General features: G+C 35.7%; 1 protein-coding gene across 2 annotated transcripts in view; it reads right to left on the bottom strand.

The window, feature by feature from the left end:
* Window positions 1-27,907, bottom strand: part of IL7 (interleukin 7) — a 38,160-nt gene that overhangs the window by 9,004 nt on the left and 1,249 nt on the right. For both annotated transcript variants that reach the window (XM_062189532.1, XM_062189533.1), the window contains exon 2: window positions 22,650-22,786. In XM_062189532.1, coding sequence (XP_062045516.1) covers window positions 22,650-22,786 — 137 coding nt within the window. The remainder of the gene's footprint in view (window positions 1-22,649; window positions 22,787-27,907) is intronic.

Here is a 27,907-nt window from a genome sequence, read left to right as displayed (position 1 = left end):
GCTAAGGTAGGTTACAGTATTATTCAGTCAATATTCAGAACTGCCACCCAATATATAGGAGGATATATTAATTTCCCAGAGCTGCTATAGCAAACTACTAAAAACTTGGTAGCACAAAATAGTAGAAATGTGTTATCTGCATTTATCATGTCAGAAGTCCAGAATCAAGCCATCAGCTGAAGGTTCTGGGGGTTTGCCTCTTTTGCATTCTGGGAGTTGCCAGAATTCCTGTGTTCCTGGGCTTGTGGCTGCATGGCTCCAGTCTCCTGCTTCCATGTTTACAGTGTCTTCTTTATGTGCATGTTAAGTTTCTTCTGCCTCTCATATTTTTTTAAAGATTTTATTTGTTTATTTGAATTACAGACAGGGAGAGACAGAAAGGTCTTCCATCTGCTGGTTCACTCCCCGATTGGCTGAAAATGGCTGGAGCTGGGCCAATCTGAAGCCAGGAGCCAGAAGCTTCTTCCAGGTCTCCCATGTGTGTGCAAGGGCCTAAGCACTTTGGCCATCTTCCACTGCTTTCCAAGGCCGTAAACAGAGAGCTGGATCAGAAGAAGAGCAGCCGGGACTCGAAAGGGCACCCACATGGGATACCGGCGCTGTAGAAAGAGCTTAGCCTACTATGCCACAGCTCTGGCCCCCTGCCTCTCTCTTAGAAGAACTCTGCTAATGCCATGTACAGCTCACCTGGATGATTCAGGAGAACCCTACCACGGCCCAAAAATCCTTAATTTAATCATACATACAAAGACTCTTCTACCTTATCAATTTTCTGGGATTAGGACTGGATAACATTGGGTGGTCATTACACCCAAAATGCAGGAATGCTATTCCAGAAAAGTATGCTCCTCTGCCTGCTGATGTTAATTTTGTCTAGGAGACTTTAGTTAGTAGATGTTAGCAGACTGAACATAAGCAGAGGCTTGAAATGTCCTTGCTTATCTGAGTTTGGCTCCTTGTACTCTCTTGACTTTCCCCATGAGGAGAATAAGTTTCTGGTAGAGGTGTTCATTATTTATTATTGAGTAACGAATGACTGTAAAAGTGGTGAGCATAGTGGCACAGCAGGTTAAGCCACTGCCTGGGACACCCATATCCTATATCAGAGTGCCTGGTATCCAGTTCCACCTCTGCTTCTAATGCAACATCATGTTAAGACACCTGGAAGGAACCAGATGATGGCTCAGATCTTTAAGTCCCTCCACCTACATGGGAGATCTGGATGGAGTTATAGGCCACTTGCTTTGGTTGGACAGCTGTTACAGACATTTGGAGAGTGAACCAGCAGATGAAGAGATCTCTTTCTCTTTCTCTCTCTCTTTTTTTTTTTTTTTTTGACAGGCAGAGTGGACAGTGAGAGAGAGAGACAGAGAGAAAGGTCTTCCTTTGCCGTTGGTTCACCCTCCAATGGCCGCCGCGGCCGGCGCACTGCGGCCTGTGCACAGCACTGATCTGAAGGCAGGAGCCAGGTGCTTCTCCTGGTCTCCCAAGCGGGTGCAGGGCCCAAGCACTTGGGCCATCCTCCACTGCACTCCCTGGCCATAGCAGAGAGCTGGCCTGGAAGAGGGGCAACGGGGACAGAATCCGGCGCCCCGACTGGGACTAGAACCCGGTGTGCCAGCGCCGCAGGCGGAGGATTAGCCTGTTGAGCCAGGGCGCTGGCCTGATCTCTCTCTTTCTCTCTACCTTTCCCCCTCTCTCTATAACTCTGCCTTTCACATAAATAAATGAAAATTAAATAAAAGAGTGTCTTTACAAGGTGGCACATGGCTTTCTCCCAAGCATGCAAGACAAGAGAAAGGAGTCTTTGTGCCTTTTATGACCTAAGTCTCGGAAGTCATATATAATCATATCTATCTTACTATTCTAGTTTGAAGATTTATTTTTTTATTATTTATTATTCAGGAGGAGTTCATCCACAACATTTAGAGCAGCTCTCATCCTGTCTTAACTGAGATATTTAGAGCATTTATTTGCAGCTCCCCAAAGGAAGAAATTCTGCCTCCTGTTAAAAACAAAAATCTGTCACATTTCCTACCCCAGGAACTCCCATTTCTAGAATGATTTACAGAACAAACAATACCTAACAACCATTACCATTACCAACCTCAAGGCTTACTCAATTAAATTGCCCATTCTTTTCTACTACACTGAGTTTACCATGTAAGTAATATAAGCTTGATTCAAAAGTTTCAATCAACAGAGTTTGATAGAAGAATGTCAGTTTTACCCCAAAATCTAGGCCATCATATTCTTTTCTAAACCTTGAAACCTGTTCACATAATATAGCTTGTAATAATTTTTTGATTACTCATGTGTCTACTTTGAAACATTAGTTGGTTGTAAATGCATACTCAGATTTCATGTATAAAATATAAAGTAACATCTACCTTAGAATAGTTAATTGCTACAAAAAGAATTGTTACTTTTGGCTGGTCTTACTGGAACAAAGTAGAATCTGAACTTGATCTGAAATGGTACCTAAATTTGGATATGCAAATATTTGAGGAGAAAGAAAATAGAAGTAAGAAATTCCAGAAATGAGAAAACATGGAGCAAAGGTACTTGGTACAAAACATGGAGTTTGTGAAATAGTAAGTAATTCAGTTTGGTTGTGGTGTTGGGAGTGCAAGGACAATTCAAAGTAGTAATTAGGTTAGCAATGCAGACAGAGAACAGATTATGCTTCCCAAATACACATATAAAAATTAATTCTGCATGCAACAGATAATAAGTCATAACTAATGCAGTTGTTCAGTAGGGATATAGCATGATCTCAACCCTGCTTTATGATGATTAGCAAATGATTGAGACACACTCATAATGCATGTCTGAGTATGATGCAAATGCATTTTGCTTAGGTAGCAAATTAAATGGCAGGTAGTTATGAATTTTGTGACAACAGGAAGCAAAGACAGAAGACTCCAAGGAAAGGCTATTTGTAAGAATTCTGCCTCACTAGCAATATACAACTGGGGAAAGTTCATATGAATGAAGGTATTGGCTCCAAATGGCAATAGTGAACAGGTAGTCTTCAGTTTGAAATACCCAGTATGAAATGAGCTATAATCAACTCTTGACTTACAAACCATTCTATATTTTCTACCAGAGAGTAGGGAAAATAAGAAAAAAACACATACAGATATTTGTGAGCTCAACTGTGTTTATTCTGCCTAATATTTTGGATTTCTTTACTTATAGTAAGTCATTCTCAAAGCACATCTTTTGAAAGGGTACTAGAGATCAAGTGTTTGCAAAGACTAAGCAGATCCTTATCAAACCCTGTATCTAGGTCGGCACCGTGGCTTAACAGGCTAATCCTCTGCCTTGCGGCGCCGGCACACCCAGTTCTAGTCCCGGTTGGGGAGCCAGATTCTATCCCCGTTGCCCCTCTTCCAGGCCAGCTCTCTGCTATGGCCCGGGAAGGCAGTGGAGGATGGCCCAAGTGCTTGGGCCCTGCACCCGCTTGGGAGACCAGGAGAAGCACCTGGCTCCTGGCTTCGGATCAGCGCGATGCGCTGGCCGTGGCAGCCATTGGAGGGTGAACCAACGGCAAAGGAAGACCTTTCTCTTTGTCTCTCTCTCTCTCTCTCACTGTCCACTCTGCCTGTCAAAAATAAAAATTAAAAAAAAAAAAAAGAACAAAAACAAATGAAGTTTTTTAATATAATGTCATTGTGCTGCTTACTTAACTCATAAATAACATGTTTTATATTGCCTGTTTCCATAGTACATAAAACAATCAGAATACAAAGTTCAATGTTTTAATAATTAGTATTATTGGTAAGCAGGGCCAGCATTTTGGCCCAGCAGGTTAAGCCACTGATTACAATACCAGCATTTCCTATCAGAGTTCTGGTTTGAGTCCCTGCTACTCTGCTTCTGATCTGGCTTCAGGCTAATGTGACTGGGAAGGCAGTGGAAGATAGCCCAAGTACTTGGATCCTTGCCACCCATGTGGGAGACCAGGATGGAATTCATAATTTCTGGATTTGTCCTGACCCAGACCTAGCTGTTGAGGCCATGTGGGGAAGGAACCAACAGATGGGAGTGTGATCTCTCTCTCTCTCTCCCTCTCTGCCTCTCTGCCTTTCAAATAAATTTTTTAAAAATCTTAAAAATTTGTTGATGGGGCTGGTGCTCTGGCATAGCGGGTAAAGCTGCCACTGGCAGTGCTGGCATCCCATATGGGTGCCGGTCCATGTCCCAGCTGTTCTACTTCCAATCCAGCTCTCTGCTGTGACCTGGGAAAGCAGTAGAAGATGGCCCAAGTGCTTGGGCCCCTGAACCCACGTGGGAGACCTGGAAGAAGATCCTGGCTCCCGGCTTCACTTAGGCTCAGCTCCAGCCATTGTGGCCAATTGGGAAGTGAACCAGTGGATGGAAGATATCTCTCTCTCTCTGAATCTCCTTCTCTCTCTGTGTAACTCTGACTTTTAATTAAATAAATAAATCTTTGAAAAAATTGTTGATATAAGCTACCATAGAAAACACCAGGAACAAAAGAAAAAATGCTAATCTGAAAATAATACTTAAATGACTATAATTCCAAATATCTGCTTCAAAATATCATTATGAACATGCCTCTAAACATTTTTTTTTAAATGTAAAAGGGCTAGAAAAGAAAACTTGGGATTGTGAGTTTCTATTTGTGAAAATACCATTATAACATTTCTTTGATGAGGCTCAACTTCAGAAAAATCAAAGAATTGATAAATTCATTAGGAATACCAGTAGTGTTGAATACAGAATAATGGAGGTTCTCATGAAAGGGTAATGAATAAATCTTAATTGTTAAACTTGTTCTTTATCTTGAATAAAGTTGTCTATACATTAGATTTCTTTTTCTGGAGATGAATGTGTATTTTCTATTCATGAGATGCCTTTCTGACACACCTTGTCCATGTTAACATTTTATTAATTTGTGTTAATCAGGGTGTGGTTATGTAAGGATGAAGATAAATGGTATGCCAGGAATCACATGATTCAACAATTGGCTGATTTCCCTAGATAATAATGTTCATGTCAAATGCAACTACTGTGTAATTACTAAAAAGCTGGCAGCATATCCACTTATACTTGGTACAATGCTGAGGATCACTAAAGTATGCATAATCCTCTCTGGTAGAGTAGCAGTAATATGAGACTCATTCAGACATCTATTTTCTGGGCCTTTAAATACATTGCAATATTACATCAGTATAATGGAAAGAACACTGAACTAGAATTTTGGTTTTCACTACTGGCGTTAAATAAGTTTGTGGCAAGAATTGACCTCAGAGATTATGCAAGCCAGAATTCTGCTTTTATGAATTATAAAAGTGAGGTTTGAAATTAGTTAATTGACTTATCCAAAGTTACATAGGCAAAGTGACACATCTGGGATTCTGACCCAGACATTTTCATTTTCAGCCCAGTGTTGTTCCTATAACATTGTACTGCCTTTGATGCAGCCTTTCCTTGAATTTCCTTATATGTAAAATTAATACATTGGGCCAGAGCAGTGTTTTGTTTTGTTTTGTTTTGTTTTGTTTTGACAGGCAGAGTTAGAGACAGAGAGAAAGGTCTTCCTTTTCCATTGGTTCACCCTTCAAATGGCCTCCACTGCCCTCCCGGGCCACAGCAGAGAGCTGGACTGGAAGAGGAGCAACCGGGACAGAATCCGGCACCCCAACCGGGACTAGAACCCAGGGTGCCAGCACCACAGGTGGAGGATTAGCCAAGTGAGGTGTGGCGTCGGCCCAGAGCAGTGGTTTTCACACATCATATTCAGTGTAGTCCCTAGGTTCCACGGGGTGATTTGCAAGTGGCAAATACAGGCTCAATGTTGACATAGGCTCCACGGGTTCATGACATAAACAGGTAGACAATAAATTACTTATTTGCATATTAAAACATCTGTAGTCTTGCACAGTTCACAAAAAACCTTTATTATCTATCAATAGCATTAAACTCCTCAATACAAAATAGTTTTTGAATTAATAACCTGACTAAATAATTGTCATTAATAGAAAAACAACTGAAACACAAATATTATTATGTGGTCTATGCTGCCTTGATTAGTTATCTGAGATTCAACTTTTTTATGCACAAGCTAAGAAAATCGGATTACCATAGCTAACGCTGATGCAACCAATAAAAAAATTACCAATCTACTTTCACAAAATAGTTATTAAAACATGAAAGTTCTAGACATTTCACTATTCTAAGTCCTCCAAAATGAATGAGCTGAATTAATAGAAGACTGGACAGGTATGAGTAAAGTAAGTAACATAAGAGTGTTAATTCTTAAATTAACAACAGGAATCACTGTGTACTAACTTCCCAGGCAGGACCTCTGTCCTCAGAGTTGTATTATAATTATGTCTAAGTGCTCACAAAAGATGTATCATTCTTTGGTGCTTCTTTAATTAAGTTTATAAAAAAAGAAGAAACGAACTTCAAAATGCAATGACTTTGAATAGCCCTTGACTATTGAGGACTAGTTTTTTTTTTTTTTTTTTTCATACAAATTGTTGAACTCTTAGTATAGAGTTAGTTGGTCTTCTGTGTATAAAGTTAATTGAAAATGGATCTTAGTAGAGAATGGGACTGGGAATGGGAGAGGGAGGAGAGTGGGTGGGAGTGTGGGTTGGAGGGCTGGTATGATGGGAAGAGTCACTATATTCCTAAAGTTGTACTTATGAAATGTATGAAGTTCGTATTCATTAAGTAAAAGGTTTTTTGGGGGGAAAAACAAGTCTTGACAATAGTAGTCACCTATAAAAATGGGAATTCTGAAGAGGCCTTCTTTCTTCACAAAGACAGACCTTGTGATCATATTGAAGCATTAATGTTCATCTCATTGCTCCAACTTAGAAATCCTTTTCCTTCCTAGACTCTTGGGGCCTTTGATTCTCACCACTCCTTTGGGAAACTTTTGAAGAACTTCCTCCATTTACTTACTATTAACTGCTTTATATTTACTTGTTCCTGGTAGAAGGCTATATTTTATCAGTCTTCAAGTTTTCCATTGTTATTTCACATAATAAAAATTTGTTGATTAAATGATGGTATCACTAATCATACACTCCTAAACTCTCAGAGGACATCAGTTGCCATCTGTAAAGTTTACTGTGTTTTCTCAAAAGTAACATTCCACAGTCAGCAACACCTATTTTAAACTATGAATGTTGAAATACTTTCTGAATACTTATCATCTCCACTTTATTTCATACAATCCACCAAAACCCAGTTCTATCACTGTGAAGCTAGAAAACCTTCAGTGACTCCCATTCTTCAGGTTAGCATGCAGAGTCTTCCAAGATTTGATCATACCTAAATTTTCTACACTCATATCTCTACCTGAGCTCAATCCATGGAGACCATTGACTTTTATATGTAGCTTCCAAGCCTCTGAGTCAAATTAGTTGTTTTCCCCCAACTTTTTTTTACCTGTAATTATCAGCATTATTCTTTATTAAAGAGTCAAAAACAAAAGCTCTCCTGCAAAACTGAAATCACAGGACTGGGACCCAGATTTTTTCTTTTTTTATTCATATTCATTATTTGACAACTTGCATACAATCACTAACAGGCATTTCATAAATGCATGCAAAATTCCTTTGAAAATCTAGAATTCTAAAGCTTTTTGAAAAATTTTTATTAATATAAATAGAACAGATTTCATAGGTACAATTCTAAGAATATAACCATACTTTCCTCTCTCCACTTTGCCCTCCCTCAACCCCCCTCCTACTTTCATTTCAACCCATTCTATAATTACAGGCTTAATGCACTACTAATCAGAATATTCAACAACTAAAAGTACATAAGCCACAATTCTCAAGTAGCCTCTTCCAATGATGTAGTATTCCTTTCCATTTTTGCCTCCTTAAGACCTACCCATTATTCAACATCCTGTTAAAATTGTAACTCTCCCCTTAGTCACTTCAGTTTTTTGAGAGCAGAGAATATAATCTGTCTTTGACTTGGTAGATTATAATTAGCTGATGTTTAATAACTGAACCATTAAGGAACGGAAGTTGAGATTTTAGAGATCAGGAAAAACTGATTGCAAACCTACCAACTTCTGCATATAGATCATTTTAGTATATTTTAATCAGTCATCAATCTTAAGGTTAATATGCAGTAATGGTTATATAGTATCTTACACGTAGCAATCTAACATGCAATTAACAAGTGTGCCAAATGTGAATTTCATCATTACCATGCATATATGCTCTACTCTCTGATTGCCTTACTACTTGCCTGAACTTTACATATTGATTTTAACTCTAAGACCCATTTGTATTTTACGAATGAGACAACAAGAGAAGTCAAGTACTAGAATGAATTTATTGAAAGATTCTGGTGAGCTCAAGTGTTGTAGTCACAGATAGAACAAAGATAAAGATTTACTTAAAAAGATCCTGAATTACTTTTTTTTAATCTTGAAAATCAATTACTTTAGGGGCTGGCACTGTGGGGCAGCAAGTTAATGCTCTGGCCTGAAGTGCCAGCATCCTATATGTGCACCGGTTCTAGTCCCGGCTGCTCCTCCTCCGATCCAGCTCTCTGCTATGGCCCGAGATAGCAATAGAAGATGGCCCAAGTCCATGGGCCCCTGTACCCATGTGGGAGACCCAGAAGAAGCTCCTGGCTCCTGGCTTTGGATCAGCGCAGCTCCGGCCATTGCAGCCATCTGGGGAGTGAACCAGCAGATGGAAGACCTCTCTCTCTGTCTCTATCTCTCTCTGTAACTCTGTCTTTCAAATAAATAAAAATAAATCTTTAAAAAAAAAGAAAAAAATCACTTTACCAATATCTAACTTATTGATAATCATTGGTATATTCTTATAGTACACCTCCTTTGTTCTATTAATTCCATTTTATATAGAGATTTTCCTTATACACCCTGATCCTATATATGCATAATCTTCTTCCTTATCAGCACTGTGCTCTCTTTTTAATGATATCTTTTTTTGTTAAAGTACATCATGAGGTGTGGTGATCTGGCTCCCATAGAAGGGTGGTCACTTTGTTTTTGAATTTCTTCCCAATTGAAAGTGAAGTGTTTTGGTTTTGATAGAGACTATCACATTCAGGGCATCGTTTCCCCACTTCACCGTCCTTTGCTCAGTGGACATTTCTACTGCCTCCCTCCAAAGTGGAGTATTCATGAGACCTTTCAGTTTTTTCATCATCTACATGCACGTATTATAGCGTATGTAACAAATTTTGACAGGTGAGATTGCTTAGAACAACAGAAACTTTTTCTCTCTTAGTTTTAAAGGCTATAAATCTGAAATCAAGTATTTAACTGATTGGTTCCTTTTGAAGGCTCTGAGGGAGAAGCTGCTCCATGCATCTCTCCCAGCTTTTAGTAGCTGCTGATAAACCTTAGTGTCCCCTGGATTCTAACTGTATAAATCCAACCTCTACCTCTGTCTTCACATGGCCTTTTCTTCAGTGTCTCTTGTCTGTTCTTCATTTCTAAGGAGACCTGGTATTGGGTTTAGGACTCGTGTATTCTAATATGATCTCATTTGGAGGTTCTTAGTTACATTTCCAAAGATGCTATATCCCAGTGAGGTGAGAGTCCCAGGGTCCAGGTGTAAATATACTTTGGGACACCACCACTCAAGCCACTGTGTTATCTCATATATGACTTTTGGAGGACTGAATTTTAGGGGATGCTGATGGTCATGTGAAGTTTTGGAATGCTTTCCTCATTTTCTGACTGCCACTTTTCAATGACTTTTTTTGCATATGGAAGTATCTTTAATTTGATTCTCTATTTTGTATTTTTGTTAGGTTTGCAGTCCCAATTTTAGCTGATTTTAAAATGCTTCCATGTGCCATCTAATCCCAGCAAAACATTTTAAATCATGAGTAACAATAATACATATATCATTAGGTACTATTGTTTGACTACCTAATGAATTGTGTTAAAGCCTGTTTTGTAGATTAGAATCTATGTCATGTTATTTCTTTGTTGCAATGAGACCATAATAGTCTTCACTGTAAAAACAAGTATGATAAAAAAAAAGTACAGTATGCTTCAGTAGGGTAAGACTATCCAAAAGATCATACAATTTAACTTTTTTCCAGTTAAACTAGCTCTAGTCCACTGCTAGATTAATAGAACTATCTCCAGTCTTCTAAGTTGTCAAAGAAGGTATATTTATTCAGATTATAGAGAATGAGTTTCTTTCCACATACCATGTAGAGAAAGTAGGACTATCATACATAGCCATAGTTTTTGGCCTATATTTTTACCTTCTGTTACAGCATAGAAAATAGTAAAAGCAATAAAGCCATTCTGGTAGTTATGTAGGGCTAACTCATTATTTTTAATTTGCAGCTGCCTAGTGGCATATGATCTTGAGCATTTCTTAATATTTATGTTTCTTATTTATTTTTATGTGTAAGGCATAGAGGTAGAGACCGAGATATATAGATACAGATTTAAGGGCACTGGGAGAGAACACTTTCATCTGTAGGTTCATTTTCCAATGTCCACAATATCTGAGACTAGGCCAGGTCAAAGCTAGGAGCAGGGAACTCAATTCAGGTCTCCTAAATGGATGGCAGTTTTAATTTAATGAGGTCCAATTTATCACTTTTTTCTTTCATAATTTTTACATTATTTGATGTATATAAAAAGCAAATCTATGATCTAGATTTTTTTAAATGTTATCTTCTACTGGCTTTGTAGTTTTACATTGTGCATTTAGCTCTATGACCCATTTAGGGTCAATTTGTGAATCTGTTTTTGTTTGGGTGGTTTTGTATGTGGATGTTCAATTGTTCCAGCACCACTTACTGAAAAGACTATCCTTTCTCTATTGAATTGCCTTTGATCCTTTGTCAGAAGTGAATTCAGTATATTGCCTTTGGTCTATTTTGAACTTTCTATTCTATTTGTTGCTCTATTCCACCAATATCACATTATTTAGATTATTCTACCATCATAATAAGTATTAGACTTGAATATTGTCAAGTTCTCTCTGTTTTTTGCCTTTAATATTATGTTAGTCATTCTCTTTTGAAATTCCATATAAACTTTAGAGTCATATTGTGGATATTATAAAATAATTCTGTATTTTGATTAGAATAACACTGAATTTACAAATCAGAGTGGGAAGAACAGACATCTTAACACTATTGAGTGATCCTATTCATAAACATGAGACATCTCTCCCCTTATCTAGTTGTTCTTTATTTTATCAGTTTTGTTATTTTTCTCATGTAAGTATTATATAGATTTCGTTAGAAGTGACATATTTAAGTATTTATTTATATTTTGCTGCTAATGTAAATGGTGTGGTTTTAAATCCAAATGCCACTGTTCATTATTGATGTATAGGAAAGCAATTGGCTTTTCTATATTAACTTCGTATCCTTCAATTTTGCTATAATTGCTTATTAGTTACATGAATTCTGTTTTTGATTCATTTAAATTTTCTGTGAAGACAATCATGTCATGTACAAACAGAGGCAATTTTATTTATTCTATTTTTTCTTTTCTTGTTGTCTTAGCTAGGACTTCCAGATTGATGTTGAATGGGAATGTTGAGAGGGTACATCATAGTCTTTTTCCCAGTCTTAAGGCAAACATCTCATTTCTCACCATGCAGTATGATATTAGCTGTAGGCTTTTTGTAAATGCACATTTGTAGTTTGAGTGAGTTCCCTCTCTATTCATACTTTGTTTTCTTTTTGTGTTTTTTTTCTTTTGACAGGCAGAGTTAGACAGTGAGAAAGAGAGAGACAGAGAGAACTCTATTCATACTTTGTAATTAATACCTGTTGGATTTTGTCAAGTGCTTTTTCTGGATGTATTGATGTTCTCATATTTCTTTAGCCTATTAATGTAATGAATTTTGTTAATTGATTTCCAAACATCAAACCAACCATGCATACGTAGAATTAATCCTACTTGGTAATGATGTATAACTCTTTCCTTTAAAAACAAGATTTTTTTTAATTTATTTGACAGTTACAGAGAGAGAGGTGAGGCAGAGAGAGGTGTCTTCCATCTGCTGGTTCACTCCCCAGAGGGCCACAATGGCTGGAGCTGAGCCAATCCGAAGGCAGGAGCCAGGAACTTCTTCCAGGTCTCTTACACGGGAGCAGGGGCCCAAGGATTTGAGCCATCTTTTACTGCTTTCCTAGGCCATAGCGGAGAGCTGGATCGGAAGTAGAGCAGCCAGCATTCGAATCAGCGCCCATATGGGATGCCGACACTGTAGGCAGTGGCTTTTACCTGCTATGCCACAGCGCTGGGCTCTATAATTCTTTTCATTATTTTAGATTCAATTTGCTAATATTTTGTTGAAGTTTTTTTTTTTTTTTAATTTATGTTCATAGTAAGATTCACCTGGAGCTTGCCCTCCCTGTAATCTTTTTGTCTTATTTTGGTATTAGAGTAATGCTGGTTTCAAAGAATGAATTAAAAAGTATTTCCTTTCCTGGTATTATTTCTTGGTTAAATGTTTGGTGCAACTCACCATCTGGATCTATAACTTTGGGTTTTGGAAAGTTATTTCTTCATTAAATTTCTTATTTTTTCTATTTTAAAATAATTATTTATTTAAAAGGGAAGAGGGAGTGACAAAAGAGAGGGAGACAGAGAAAGAGAGAAAGATTTCCCACCCACTGATTCACTCCTCAAATGCCTGCAACAACCCAGCTAGGGCTGGAGCTGAGAGCTTAATCCAGATCTCTCACATTGGTAGCAGGGACACAGCTACTTGAGCCATCACTTCTATCACACATATACACATTACCAAGAAGCTGAAATTATAGTAGAGCTAGAACTTGAACCCAAGTATTCTGATGTGGGACATGGGTGTCTTAACCGCTAGGCTGAACACTGCCCCTAATTTAATTTCTTTAATAGAAATATGCCTATCAAAATTACCATTTTCTCTTTGTGTGAAACTTTGTAGTTTGTTTTTCAAAGGGTTTGTCAGATTTATCTATATTATCAAATTTGTGGAGAGTGTTTCATATTTATATTAGTCAAGGTTCTATAAAGAAAAACTAATAGAATGTATGTATAAATTTATTTTAAGGAATTATTCTTAAGGAAATTGTAGGGCTGACAGGTTCAAAATTTACAGGAAAGATCAGTGCCCTGGAGACCCAGTTGATTTTATTATCTTGAGTCTGAAGGCAGTCTGGAGGCAGAATTCCTTCTTCCTTGGAAGAACCGCAGGAAAGAGCCCTCAACTGAATGAATATTTATTTAGGCTTCTACAGCAAAATACCACAGACTAAGTGACTGAAATAAGATGCATTTATTTACTATAATTCTGGAGCTGGGAAATCTAAGCTCAAAGTGCTGACTGATTTGGTTCCTGGTGAGGGCACTCCTCCTGGCTGTCTTCTATCTGGGTCCTCACATGATAGGAAACTCTTGTGTCTCTCCCTGCGTTTGTAAGAGTGCTAATCTACTCTCATGACCTCATCTTAGCCTATTTATCTCCCAAAGGCTTGTCTTCTAAAACCATCACATTGGGAGTTGGCATCACCTAATGGATTTTGAGGTGACACAAACATTTAATCCATAATAAATGAAAAATGCTTACACTATGGAGAATAACTTACTAGACTGATAGTCTGTGGTTTTAAATATTAATAACATCTAAAGAATACTTTCACAGCAATATCTAGATTGATGTTTGACCCAACAAATGGGTAGCATACCTACCAGGAATAAAATATAAAATTAACCACCATAGCATTATTCCTTTGGAATTGGTACAATGGCCTCTTTCATTAATATCCACAGAATTAGTAATGATGGCCCTCTTTCATTAATGATATTAGTATTTCTGATGTCTAAAAGTTTATTAATTTTGTTGATCTTTTCAAAGAATAAGCTGTTGGTTTTATTCATTCTCTCTATCAATTTTTAAATTAATTTCTTGTTTTCAAATTCATCTCTAATTTCCAGTATTTCTTATACTCTGATTAATTTGATGTTGATTTTCTGTATTTTCCTATGGGGAAAGCTTGGAGTATTGCTTTTATATCCTTCTTCCTTTTTTAACATATGCATTCATTTTCCTAATTTCTACTGTCACTTTTTCCTACAAATTCTGATATATATTCTTATTTGGTTTAAAATATTTAAAAAATTCCTTTGAGAATTCGTTTTGAACCACATATTATCTAAAAGTGTGATGTAGAATCTCCAAATACTTTGGGATTTTCCACCTATCTTTATTTTATTGATTTCTAGTTTAATCATGTTTTGAATTGAGAGCATACTTTGTAGTATTTCTACTTTCAAAAAAATTTAAATATGTGTTTTATAGCCAAGAATGTACTCAATCTTGTTGAATACTCCATATGAGGTTATGAAATATGTATTGTACTGTTGTTTGGATGAAATAATTTATAAATGTCAATTAGATATAGTTGATTTATGGTGCTTTTTATTTCAGTGATATTGCTACTGATTTTCTATCTGCTGAATCAGTCAATTACTAGTGGAAGAATGTTGACATTTTTCAAATATAATAGTGGATTTATTTGTTTCTTCCTGCAATTTATCACTTTTGCCTCACAAATTTTGATGCTATTGTTAGGCATGTACACATTAAGTATTCTTATTTCTTCCAGTAGAATTCATCCTTTTATTATTATATAGTGGCATCTTTGTTTGTGATATTCTTCCTTGTCCTGAAGATAGCTTTGGCCAAAATAAATATTGGTATTCCAAATTTGATTAGTGTTAACATAGTATATCATTTTACATTCCTTTTTAAATTTTAAAATAGAATTTATTTGTTTTTATTTGAACAGGGGAGAGAGAGAGAGAGAGAGATATCTTTTATCCACTTGTTCACTCCTCAGATGCCTGCAACTGCCAGGGTTAGTCAGGACAAAGTCAGAGCCAGGAACACTATCTGGGTTCCCCCGTCCTTGAGTCACCACTTGATGCTTTACAGGTGCATTAGCAAGAAGCTGGATTAGAAGCAGAGCAGAGGCAGGACTTGATTTCAGACACTTTGATATAGCATATAGGCATCCCAAGAAGCAACTTAGTCTGTGGTACAATACCTATCTTGATTCCTCTGTTTTTAAACTATGTTCATCTTTATATTTGTGGGTTTCTTACAGACAATATATAATTAGATATACTCTTGTGGTTATTTTTAATCCACTCAAATAATCTCTATCTTTAAACAGGCACATTTTCCCAACTAACAATGTTATTCATACAACAGAAAGACTCATTTCTTAAAAGGCAAATTATCTTGTTAAATTGTAACTGGTTCAGCCATGCTGCTATATTATATATACAGGTACTGTGTTTTACATTCTCGTATATCTTGATTTAATAAAGAACTAATTGAATTTTATTGAAGTCAGTATTAAATCTCTAATAATTATAATTATTTAAACATTGACATACTTAAAGCAATATTTGACTAGAATTTGATCCTTTTTCAACAACCTCTGTTAGTAAACCAATCAAATGCAAGATCAAAGCCTGATAGGCATTTGGAGAGAGAACTTTTAGAGTATTAAAGAGTTTTGAAAAGGAGAGAAAAGTATCAAATTTGAATTGAGAAAGATAGCTTAGTGACGGTCAAGAGGAGAGGTACACACAAGAGGTAAACAGATTAGCCAGGAGCCTACTGAAGACTATAGAAATGGTCCCAGTGAGATTTGGTCAGTACTTGAGTTAGCACTTGGTAGTAGAAGACAATAGTGAATGGCTTACACAGTGATAAGGGAATATACTAAATTTGGTGATGGATGAAGTGAATAAGTGAATTCATGAAGGATGATTCCAGATTGCAGGATAGAAAGGCAGATAAATGCCAATGTCATTACCTAAGACAGAGAATATAGGAGCAAAAACAGGCTAACAGTTATGTTAATTAGTTCACTACTATGTATGATGAGCCACAGTACATCTGGGTACATATTTCTAATTGATGATTGTAGTAAATTGTTCTAGATTTCATTTGAGAGCCATCAGTGCAAAGATAGACATTGAATCTGAAGGCCCCTAGAATGCAGTAGAGTCAGAGTTAAAGATATTTGAAGTTGTAAAAGTAGATTATAAACTCCTAGTCACTAGATCTTATATGTTCAGAACTTAAATAGGAAATCTCTTCATGTGCTTGTAATTGGATTGGGTCAGTCTTAGAAAGCAGCCCTTTGTAGCAGCATTTGTACAAATATATTGAAACAGCTTCTGTTCTGTTAACTAACAGCTATATAGTTCAGTCATATGAATTAAGATTTATGCAAAATTTATGTATCTTTTGTACCATAATATTTAATGTTTAAAATAATGTATGACACTTGAAGCTCATTCATATTAGATATCAGAAAGTACCTGAAATTTGATTTCTAACAAATTTCCAAAGAAATTATAAGCTTTTCCTAGTGTATTTTAAACAAATTCTTGTTTCTCATTAACTTATGGTGTTGATTTATAATTCACATTATTTATCAAATATTTGAAAAAACCACTGTGTGTGGGGATACTGTGCTGAGACACAAAGATGAATCAAACATAAAATATATACTTTAGAAGCCTTTGCACCAGTATAGGAAATAAACCTAGAGGAGTTTACAGTGAATACAGTTATTGATTATGGGTAATTTAAAAGTTAAATTAAAGAAACCATTCCATCTACAGTATTATCAAAGAGAAATAGGCATAAATTTAACAAAATAAGTGTAGAACTTACGACCTGAAAACTACAAAATATTGTTTAAATACTTTAAAAATGTGTGAATAAATGAAAAATATCATGCTCATGAATTAGAAACATTTTTAAGCATTATTAATAAGATGAGACTCTGTCCATTGATTTATAGATACAATACAATCCCCTTCAGAATCCCTGCTGACTTCTTTGTAGAAATAGGAAGGTGATTCTAAAATTCATTTGGAATTGCGAGATGCCTGAAATATCCAAAACAATATTGAAATGAAAGGACAAAATAGAAGTATTCAAACATCCTGATTTCAAAACTTATTCCAAAGCATAATAAAGACAGTGTGGTACTGGCCCAAAATTTAGTTTAGTATAGATTCCATTTAGTTCAATGGAATTATATCAGAAAGTCCAAAAATTCCATACAACTGTGGCCAAATGATATTAGATGACGGTGGCAACAATATTCAAGGGGAAAGGGATTGTTTCTTTTCCAAATATAGCTTCCTTATAGCTATATAGGATAACAACTTTTGAATAAATTCTTACCAGTCTTGATTATGAATTCTTTGACTTCTCCCTGTTCTCCTCCTCCTACTTAACACTTGACATGGAGTGTTGCATGTATTGAGAGATCAGTAAATGTTTGTTAAAGGAAGGAAATAATTAAGGCAGGCAGGAAATAAAGGAAATATGGAAAGGGAAAGGAAAAGGAAAGGAAAAAGGAAAGATATTCCTACTATGATTCAAAACATTTAGCATTCAAATTTATAAATTAAAATATTTGACTTATACTTTTTATACAGGATTGAATAGTCTCAAACAGATTAAATGAGATTTTCAAGATCACAGCACCTGCTAGTAATAAAATTAACAGTGCCGACTTTCACTAGTGTCATTTACACTATGCTGCAGTGCTGTTTCACTAAAAATTGATCTCAAGGGAATTGCTGAAAATATATCTTTCATACTCCAGAAGATTTCTTTATCCTTATAATAAATTTTTAACCATAAGTTCTAAAATAAAAGTTGTAACATCAAAAAATTATTAGTTGAATTTATGGTTCAGGCAATTTTTTTTTTTGTTTTACATTATCTCTGTTTTGTAAGTATCACTGAGACAAATACTGGAAAGCAAAGAAACCCAAAGTAGCAAAGAACCAGAATGAAGTATATGACTTTTTAGACCTGATGTAATAGAATTCAGATATGAAGTGAAAATCAGGATACTACTTTAATATTTTATGAATTCTTTCCATTTAAGGCAGGGGGAAATCCATGGGTTATGCAGTGAGGTAACTGAAATTCCTCAAAATAGGAAGCTCTGGTGGTGAGGCACACAATCTGTGTTTCAGTAAGCCTTCCAAAGCACTCTCAATTCATGAGTCTGGGCCCATGCCTAGCAACAATTTTCACCTAAATTACTGAAGTTGTTTTCAAATGTTTCCTTGCTTTCAGACGTATTCCACAAATTATCTACATGGTTTACAGAAAATTGTGGATGATTAAAAATGTGATAGTGTCATTTCATTCTTCAATTCATCAAAGACTTATTGAGAGTTCTAACCCATCAGGGTACAGTCATGAATATAAAGGACAGAGGTTTGTATTCTTATGGCAATATCATTCAATGGCTATCCCTTCCTGCCTACACAACATTAAATTCTTCAGTGATTTCCCAGTGCCTAAGAAAACACCCAAACTCTTTTAATGATAGGCATGGCACTCATGAGATAGGCCTCCTGTGAGGACTTGACTGTTATCTTGTATCCTACAATGCAAAACAAACAATGCTATGACTGAGAAAGAACTTGTAAAGAGCAATACCATTTCTAATAGCTACCCCCAAATTTAAATACCTTGGAATAAATTTAACCAAAGATGTGGAAGATCTCTACAATGAAAATTAGAAAGCATTAAAGAAAGAAATACAAGAAAACACAAAAAATAGAAATCATCCATGATCTTGGGTTGGAAGAATTAACATCTGAATTTCCATTGTACCCAAAGCATTTTACAGATTCACTGCAATACCAGGGACATTCTTCGAAGACCTAGAAAAAGCAATGCTAAAACTTATGTGGAAACACAAGAGACCATGAATAGTTAAAGCAATCTTAAACAACAAAAACAAAGCTGGAGGCATCACAATACCAGACTTCAAGAAAGGGTAGTTATAATTAAAACAGCCTGGTACTGGCACAAAAATAGACATGTACATCAATGGAACACAATGAAAACCCCAGAAATTAATCCATGAAACTACAACCAACTAGTCTTTGACAAAGGAACTAAAATCAATCCTTGGAGAAAAGATAATCTCTTCAACAAATTGTGTTGGAAAAATTGGATCTACATGTGCAGAACTATGAAACAAGACTCCTACCTTATACTTGATATAATAATCAACTCACAATGGACCAAGGATCTAAATCTATGACTTAATACCATCAAACTACTAGAGGAAAACAGTGTGGAAACTCTGTGAGACATTGGCATAGGCAAAGACATCTTGGAAAAAGACCTCAGAAGCACAGGCAATCAAAGCCAAAATAGACAAAGGGGATTACATCAAGCTAAGATGCTTCTGCACTGCATAGGAAACTCTCAAAGAAGGGAAAAAACAATCAACAAAATGGGAGAAAATACTTGCAAACTATGCAATTGCTAAAGTATTAATATCCAGGATCTATAAAGAGCTCAAGAAACTCAACAACAACAAAACAAACAAAAATTCAGTTAAAAAATGGGTAAAGGATATGAACAAGCATTTTTCAAAGTATGAAACACAAATGGCCAACAGACACATGAAAAAAGTGCTCAAGATCACTAGCCATCAGGGAAATGCAAATAAAAACTATAACAAGGTTTCACTTCACCTCAGTTAGAATAACTATCATCCTGGCTGGCGCCGCGGCTCACTAGGCTAATCTTCCTCCTGAGGTGCCGGCACCCTGGGTTCTAGTCCTGGTTGGGGCACCAGGTTCTAGTACTGGTGGCTCCTCTTCCAATCCAGCTCTTTGCTGTGGCCCAGGAGTGCAGTGGAGGATGGCCCAGGTCCTTGGGCCCTGCACCCGCATGGGAGACCAGGAAGAGGCACCTGGCTCCTGGTTTCGGATCGGCGCAGCACACCGGCCATAGCAGCCCCCTGGGGGGTGAATCAATGGAAAAAGGAAGACCTTTCTCTGTTTCTCTCTCTCTCACTATCTAACTCTGCCCGTAAAAAAAAAAAAAAAAAAAAAAAAAAGAATAACTATCATCCAATACATACATACATACATACATACATACTGGCAAGGATGTGGGAGAAAAGGTACTCTAACACACTGTTGATGGGAATATAAACTAGTATAACCATATGAAGACAGTATGGAGATCATTAGAAATATGAAAATAGATCTTCCTTATGACTCAGCCATCCCACTACTGGGAATTTACCAAAATGAAATGAAATCAGCATATGAGAGAGTTATTTGTACCCCCTTGTTTATTGCAGCTCAGTTTATGATAACTAAGATATGGAATCAACCCAGATATCTATCAATTGATGGATAAAAAAAAATGTGGTATTTTTACATTATGGAGTACTACTTAGCCATAAAAAATAATGAAATCCTATCTTTTGCAACAAAATGGATGCAACTAGAAACTTATGCTAGTGAAATAAGTCAATCCCAAGAGGACAAATATCATGTTTTCTCTGATATTCAGCATTTAATATAGAATACAAAAAATAGGAATAAAATGAACATCTTGTGATTTGATTGTTATTTTTGCCCTTGGTTATACTCCTTTGCAACTTTGGTGTTTCTACTTTTTACTTGTTGAATTTTATGTTTAGTTGAATTTTATGTTTAGTAGCCTATGACTACAGAGTGGATTGAAATTGTGTTTTTGCAGAAATTGAGGGGGAAAAAAAAGAAGGAAGGAAGGGGATTGAAGGAGAGAGGCGAGGAGGGAAGTATGGTTATGAAATCTACTCTGTTTATATTATGTTTCCATTATCTTTCCCAAGATGCCATGCCATTTCCATATAAATATGAGGAAGTGACAGTATAGTGGTATAATGGAACAGATTAGATAACGTCTTCAATTTTATGAATAATTGAGAGGGCTTTCCTTTGTTATTTAGGACCTAAATCTGGTCAAAAAGGAGAATCTGTTAAAACAATATGTTACATTGTATTGAAGCAGCTACAAAACCATAATTAAATTTAACTCCTGCGGATGACATGATTATCTATATAGAAAATCCCAAAGACTCAACAACAACAATGAACTGCTGGAACTAATAAATGATTATGGTAAAGTTGTAGAATGAATGATTAGTACGTAAAAATCAACTGTTTTCCTGTACACCAGCAGTAAACAGCTGGAAATTGAAGTTAAAAACACATCACTTATAATAGCACTAGAATAGAAAATAATTAATAAGGTTAACAAAATATGTACAGGATCTAGATGAAGAAAAGCACAAAGCTTTGATTAAATAAATAAAAGACCTAAATTGTGTAATAGTCCATGATCATGGATAGAAGCCTCAATACTGTTAAAGTGTCAGTAAAGATGTGAGTTTATAGATCTCATCAAAGATGATATACAGATGTAAATAAGCATCTGAAAAGATGCTCAGCATCATATGTTATTATGTAATTACAAATTAAAACAAAAATAAGATTCCATAAGTTACCTTTTATAATAGCCCAAATCCAAAACAATATCAATATCGAATGCTGGCAAAGACTGAAAACATTTTAGGATATTATTCATTAATGGTAAGAATGTAAAATTGTCCAGCCACTTAGGAGACACTTTGGTAGTTTTTTTATAAAGGTAAATGTACTTTTACCCAATGATCCAGCAATTATGTTCCTAGGAATTTACTCAAATGAAGTGAAAACTTACATCCACACAAGCCTTGCATGTGAATGTTAATAGAAACTTTACTCATAATTGACAGAAATTGCTACACAAACCTTGCATGTGAATATTAATAGAAACTTTATTCATAACTGACAGAAATTGCTAGCAAATTAGAGAAACTATTCAATCAGTGATTAGATAACAATGTGGCATATGCATTCAATGGAATATTATTCCGCAATAAGAAAATGAGTTGTCAAACCAAAGAGTCCTGGAAGAACCTTTGGTACACTTTGCCAAGTGAAAGAATCCAGTCTAAAAAGTTTACATATTGCATTATTCCAACTCTAAAACATTCTAGAAAAGGCAGAACTACAGAGACAGTTAACAGATTTGTGGCAGCTGGCAGTTCAAGGGGATGAATGGAAGGATGAATCAGTAGACTTTGATTTTTAGGGCAGTGAAACTATCTTGTATACCATACTCACTGAGGCATGGTGTTATACATTTACCTGAACTGACAGAACTGTGCATAGCACAAATATTGAACCTTAATGTCAACTATGGACTTTAATAATAATGTAACAATGTTAGTTCATCAATTGTTGATAAATGTACCACACTAATGCAAAATGATAACAGGGGCGACTCTGATCAAATTTTCATAATCAAAATCTAGTCTAACATATATTTTAATTAAAAACTTTGTCCATAGCATTAAAATTAACATAAAATTATATATGTACAACACACATAGATATTTACTCAGATACAATAACAACACATGTCTGTCACCATAATTTTAAAATGTTACCTGTTATTATGTTTTTATCTCCTAAAGTCATACTTCTTCACGGACTTATGTGCTACATGGAAGGTGAGGAAATGTAGGCAATATGCTGAATTATGTTTATATGAAATTTGATAATGAAGAAAATAATTACTTTTAAAGAACATTTGATGTTAAAATAACAATAGTATCATTAAAAGTTATGCTGTAGTTCATCTTTTGTCAAGAAAGTTATATTGGATTATAAAACTGGATACCAAAAGTATATTTCAAACTTTCCCAATGAGTGAAGATGTGAGAAAAACAAAATAAGCACATACCAATTCATTGATGCTGATCATTAGAACATTCTCATATTCTTTGCCATGTTTAATTTTCTCAATATCACAATTAGATGATGTCACTGGCAACAGAACAAGGATCAAAGGAGGAATTCCAAAGATATACCTAAAAGAAACTGAATGCAACAGTAAATAAGAATGAGCTAATTGGTATGCTGTATTACCTTTGATTGTGGTTTTTCAAAGGATTTTATCATTATTTTCTAGTTTTAATATGTATTTTGGTTTTTGGGTAGTTCAAGAAGAATCCTAAAACTCTGAGTTACATAAGCAACCAAGGTTGATAGCATTTAGGGGGTTAGGTTTCTTTGGCTTTTTATTTAGAAATTAGTCTTTGAGAATTGCAGAACAGGTGTGATCAAATCATAGACACTTTGCTTCTGGTCAACACTCTAAGGTATAATGACAACGTATACCATTTCGATTTATGTTGAACATCCCTCTAAGAAAAGCTATCCATAGGTAGAAGTACTATTGAAGTCTTTTAACTTAATGACATTTTATGAAGTATTGGTATAGAACATGATTATCTATTTATGTGAAGCCTGATGGTAGTCCAAATGTCCAGTTACTTTCTGGAGGCAACAGTGTGGGAGGTTTGTTTCCATAGTATTGTGCTATTATATTCTTTTTTAATGATGGACCTTTATCCCAAAACTCTTAAGAGTTTAAAATAGTGTTTCGGGACCCCTCTCTCCTATCCTTTTCTGTCTATGTGTTCAGAGACATTGCTTTCAAAAACAGCCCTGTCCAGCTTCTCATGTTCCAAAAACTCAGTAAACAAATCAATGCCCTTGTTAACTAATGGCTTACATCCGTTTTTGATAAGCCTTCCCAATTATGGGCACTTGTGTAATCAAAAAGAATGAAATTATAAATGCCTTAACTGAAGCAGTAAAGGTACACCGGATGGAAAACCAGTGATTGCCTGAAATATTAAATCTGGTTATATGGGAACCTATTTCTTCATAGGCCTGATCTTGTACCTTATTTGCATCTTTCTGTAAACTCTGACTTATTTTGACAGTATATTCCCTGTGAGTTTCCCAAATTTCAACTGTAGTTGAAAGACATTTCACAAGTTTGCATTCTTTAATAAGACTACAAACAACAATGCAAGATGCAAGGAACTAATATTGTGACAAGAATATCAGAAAGTTCCCAATAACACATCATATAGAACATACTTATCTGTGATATAAAAATCAGCAGCACTCACCAATAAACTGGATATTGTTAGTGACATGTATTTTTACAAATAGAGAAAGTTGGCTGGGTTGCAGTTATGAGAACAAACATAAATCCTAGTTCTTACCTTCATACACGACTGACATTTGACATTGTTGGAGAAACAAAAATGCAGGAGTGAGACATGGAGTCTATTCACAGCTCTGTCATAGAGTACTTGCATGCATGACAGGCAGGCATTAATTCAGATTAATAATAATTATGTTACTTACCTTTCTGAGTACCTACTATATGCCAGTGACTTTAGTTTATATATTACTGACCTGAAAATATTAAATGGAAAATTCTAAAAATAAGCAACTCATAAATTTTATATTGCAGTCATTCTGAAGAACATGAAGAATTTTCACTGTCCCACTCCATCTCACCCAGCTTGTGAATCATCCTTTTGGTCCACTGTATATACTGTAAACACTATTTGCTTGTTAATCACTTAGCAGCTATCTAAGTTATCACCTCAGCACTGGTGAAGTGCTTGTGTTAATGTAATCCTTATTTTACTTAATAATGGCACCCCAAGCTCACAAGTAGTGATACTGACAGTTCACAAATGCCAAAGAGAAGCCATAAGTGCTTCCTTTAAGTGAAAAGCTAAAAGTCCTCTATTTAATAAGAAACAAACACAACAAACAACAACAACAAAAACATGCTAAGGTTGCTAAGATTTACCAGGAACAAATTTTCTATCTGTGAAATTGTGAAGAGGAAAAGGAAATTCATTCTAGTTTTGCTCTTATACCTCAACATACAAAAGTTATGGCCACAGTGCATTGTAAGCACTTACTTAAGATGGAAAAGTTAAATGCATGTATACATGCATAGAAGAAACCCAGTACATGAGTATATAGGGTTCAGTAGTAGTCAAGACTTCAGGTATACGCGACAGACCTTGGAGGTCTTGGAACATATCCCCTGTGGTTAAATGCGGACTACCATAAAAACGGAGATAGTGACTTATTTTATATCTACAAAGAGCCCTGCAATTTAATCTCTTTTAATAGTTAGATAGTAGGTGCCAGGTCAGAATGCTAACCTGATTTGTTGCAGCACCCAGATTTGAGCAGAAATGATTTGTAACATTTTGAAATCAGGCAATCATATTGGTCTTTTGAATGAAAACCACTTCTGTGTTAGAATATTCAATTTGGTTTGTCTTTTCTATTTTCAATCATCCTAAAGATTCCCACACAACAATCAATTGCTAATTATTTACTAGGTACTGACTTTGTAATCACATTTGTATAGATTGTATAGAACCAAGCATTTTATTTTCTCTGTCATCTTACAGAGGCCCAAAATATACTTTGAGAGTAGAAAATTACATGATCTATAACTTGAAATGAACTTTAAGGAGATTATAATAAAAAAATACTAGGATGAAAGATATATGTTTACCATTCCACATAAACCTGATTTCAAAGGTCCAACTTTTATTTTTTAATAAGTGAAGCTGTTTTATTTCCTATGCATACTAGCTGCCTTCTTCACCACAATTTTTGGTAATAAGTGCTTCCAAAATTCACAGCACTCTACTTAGTCATTGGATGGTCATTTTGTCAATGTTTTCCAATGGTGGTTTGGTGGAAAATCCAGCCTTTTGGGCACTGTAACTAGTTTCTCAATTCAAAAACATAGTTTGCCTTGTCTGAAAAGAGTATCTTCCATTGCCATTGTTGTGTTGAATAAAGTAGCCCTGGGCAGACTAGGGGTGGGCAAGTGCTGAGGGATTGAAATATGAAGATTTGAAATTTGCATCTTGATATGATAATGAGCTATGCAACTGCATGAATGACAGAACATCCTTTATGTTTCATCTACCTGATTTCTAAGATGGAAACTTTAGACTAACTGAATTCTTATTATCCTTTTCCGCTCCCAGGCTCCTTAATTCTAAAAATCTGTCTGGCCGTCCAAATACAGGTTTCTTTACAGTTGAAATCGCCTCAGGCACAATGCTGCAAGCACATCTGGGTCCTCATTAGTGATGTGTAGTTTTGTCTGTAATTGAAGTCCTTTCTCCCATAGCTCTTAAACTAACATATCAAGACTATCTCATTTGTCTAACAATGGGAAAAGGACTTTTATATTGTTTGCATTTCTGTCATTCTACATACAAAAATATCCACTGCTTACCACTAGGTTACAGAAAAGATCCATAAGGAACAATACAGAGCAAATATGGGCTTGTGGAATTGTCTTTTAAATCTCCTGAAGGGATTGAAACTAGAGAATTTGTTTTCAGTAGGGAATTTGGTTAAACCAGAATGATCACTGTCTAAAAATTCTTCTTGGTTTTTAATTTAAGCCAAATAAAACATCCATCTTCAGCTGCTTAAGTTATGGGGTCAAAGTGAACATAAATAAATTGATTTCTGCAGTACATCACATCCAGTCTTTTATCTATCTTTAAGAACTATAAATGCTTACTGAATGTACATTTTGTGGACCAATTTGCACTGGGAATTTAATTCCATAAATACTTCAAAAAGTTAGAACTATAAGTTATTCACATTTTATAAATGGAGAATCTGAGGTACAAGGAAGATATTTTCCTTTGTAGAATGTGACTAGTAGGAGCCAGGTTTCAAATCCAGGTTTGTCAGGTTCATTCTAGAAGCACAGTGTTTAGCCAGTGAACTACACCATTTCCTATCCAAATAACTACAGGTGGTCAAGGGGAATACATAAAATACAATCTTCTGCATGAATCTCATTAAGGTGCTTTCTAGTCAAGATCTGAAACTGCACCATATGCCTTTATTTTAGAGAAAAAAACACTAAATATTTGCTCATTACAGTTGGTTATGGTGAGATCAGAAAAAAAAATCTCACAGGAGTATGATCATGACATGAAATAACCTTTTCCATTTGTAAGAAATTTATACCGTGGTATAAGCTATTTATAATTGTCCTTTACATCTGTTTAGGCTTTCTAATCTTTCTCAGTTCTCTATTCTTACCACAATTCTGCTTTTCAGTCCTCATGTATGATGAAATGACTCAACGCAGATAGTAGGGCTGAGGGCCCCCTAGGAGGTTCTCAGTACTTCAACTCCCAAAACAAACAGGAAAGAAAAAGTGCAAAAGGTATCCCTCCCCATGCTCCTGATGGAGTTAAGCACTTAGTGAAATCTCATGGAACAAATGCAGAAAGTCACTCAGTATAATCATTGTCACTGGAAGTTTAGAATTTCAGTGTTTCTTTGCCAATAACAACTTGTGGTGCTTGATTAATACGGATACAGTTAACGAAAGAATGGCTCCATGTTAAAAAACGCACTTCCTAGCTTCCTTTCCTCATTTCAGCTCTCTAGAGAAGTGGTGATGCAATGCTTAAAACCTGAAGTCATCCAGGAAACAGTGGTTGGAAGAGTATCAAGGGTGTTACTAGGAGAGGAATCTGCTCAATTTCCAATTCTATATTAAACACCTGGAGGACGCCTCTTAAAATCTTCCCTGATTGCCTTGTGTATTCTGCCACATCCTCCCCACGTCCTCCCCACATTTGTTTTTCTACTGAGCTGTTACTCTGCTTATGTCAATTTTTCATTCTTAAAAACTAATGAGCGGGAAAAGGATTCTTAAGCTAACAGAGACTCCAGAAATGCGCACAAACCATCAAAGGGAAGCGCAGGGGGTTCCCTATTCCCACGCCCTATTCCACTCCTTTTGCGTAAGAAGTGCTACTGTAAAACATTCCGGTTTCCCTCGACACATCCTCGCCCCTCGCATCCTCTTTCCCTCTTTTTTTTTTTTTTCTTGCAATGCTATTGGCATTATTATTTTTTTTTGACACACAGCTGCAAATGGAAACAAATCCACCTGCATTCTACCTTCATTCATTGTAAATGAGTATTCGCGCATAAAATACATTAGATCTTAGTAAGCATCTTGCTCCTTGAAAAAAAAACAAACAAACAAACAAAAAAAAAAAAAAACAAAACAAAAAGCTGGTCTTTCTCAATGCCCAGTTCCAGAACTTGGGTTCC

The sequence above is a fragment of the Lepus europaeus genome, chromosome 4 (genome assembly GCF_033115175.1).
Source record: "Lepus europaeus isolate LE1 chromosome 4, mLepTim1.pri, whole genome shotgun sequence".
NCBI lineage: Eukaryota > Metazoa > Chordata > Mammalia > Lagomorpha > Leporidae > Lepus > Lepus europaeus.
Note: the sequence above shows the minus strand (reverse complement) of the source record. Positions and strands in the feature narration are given on the sequence as shown.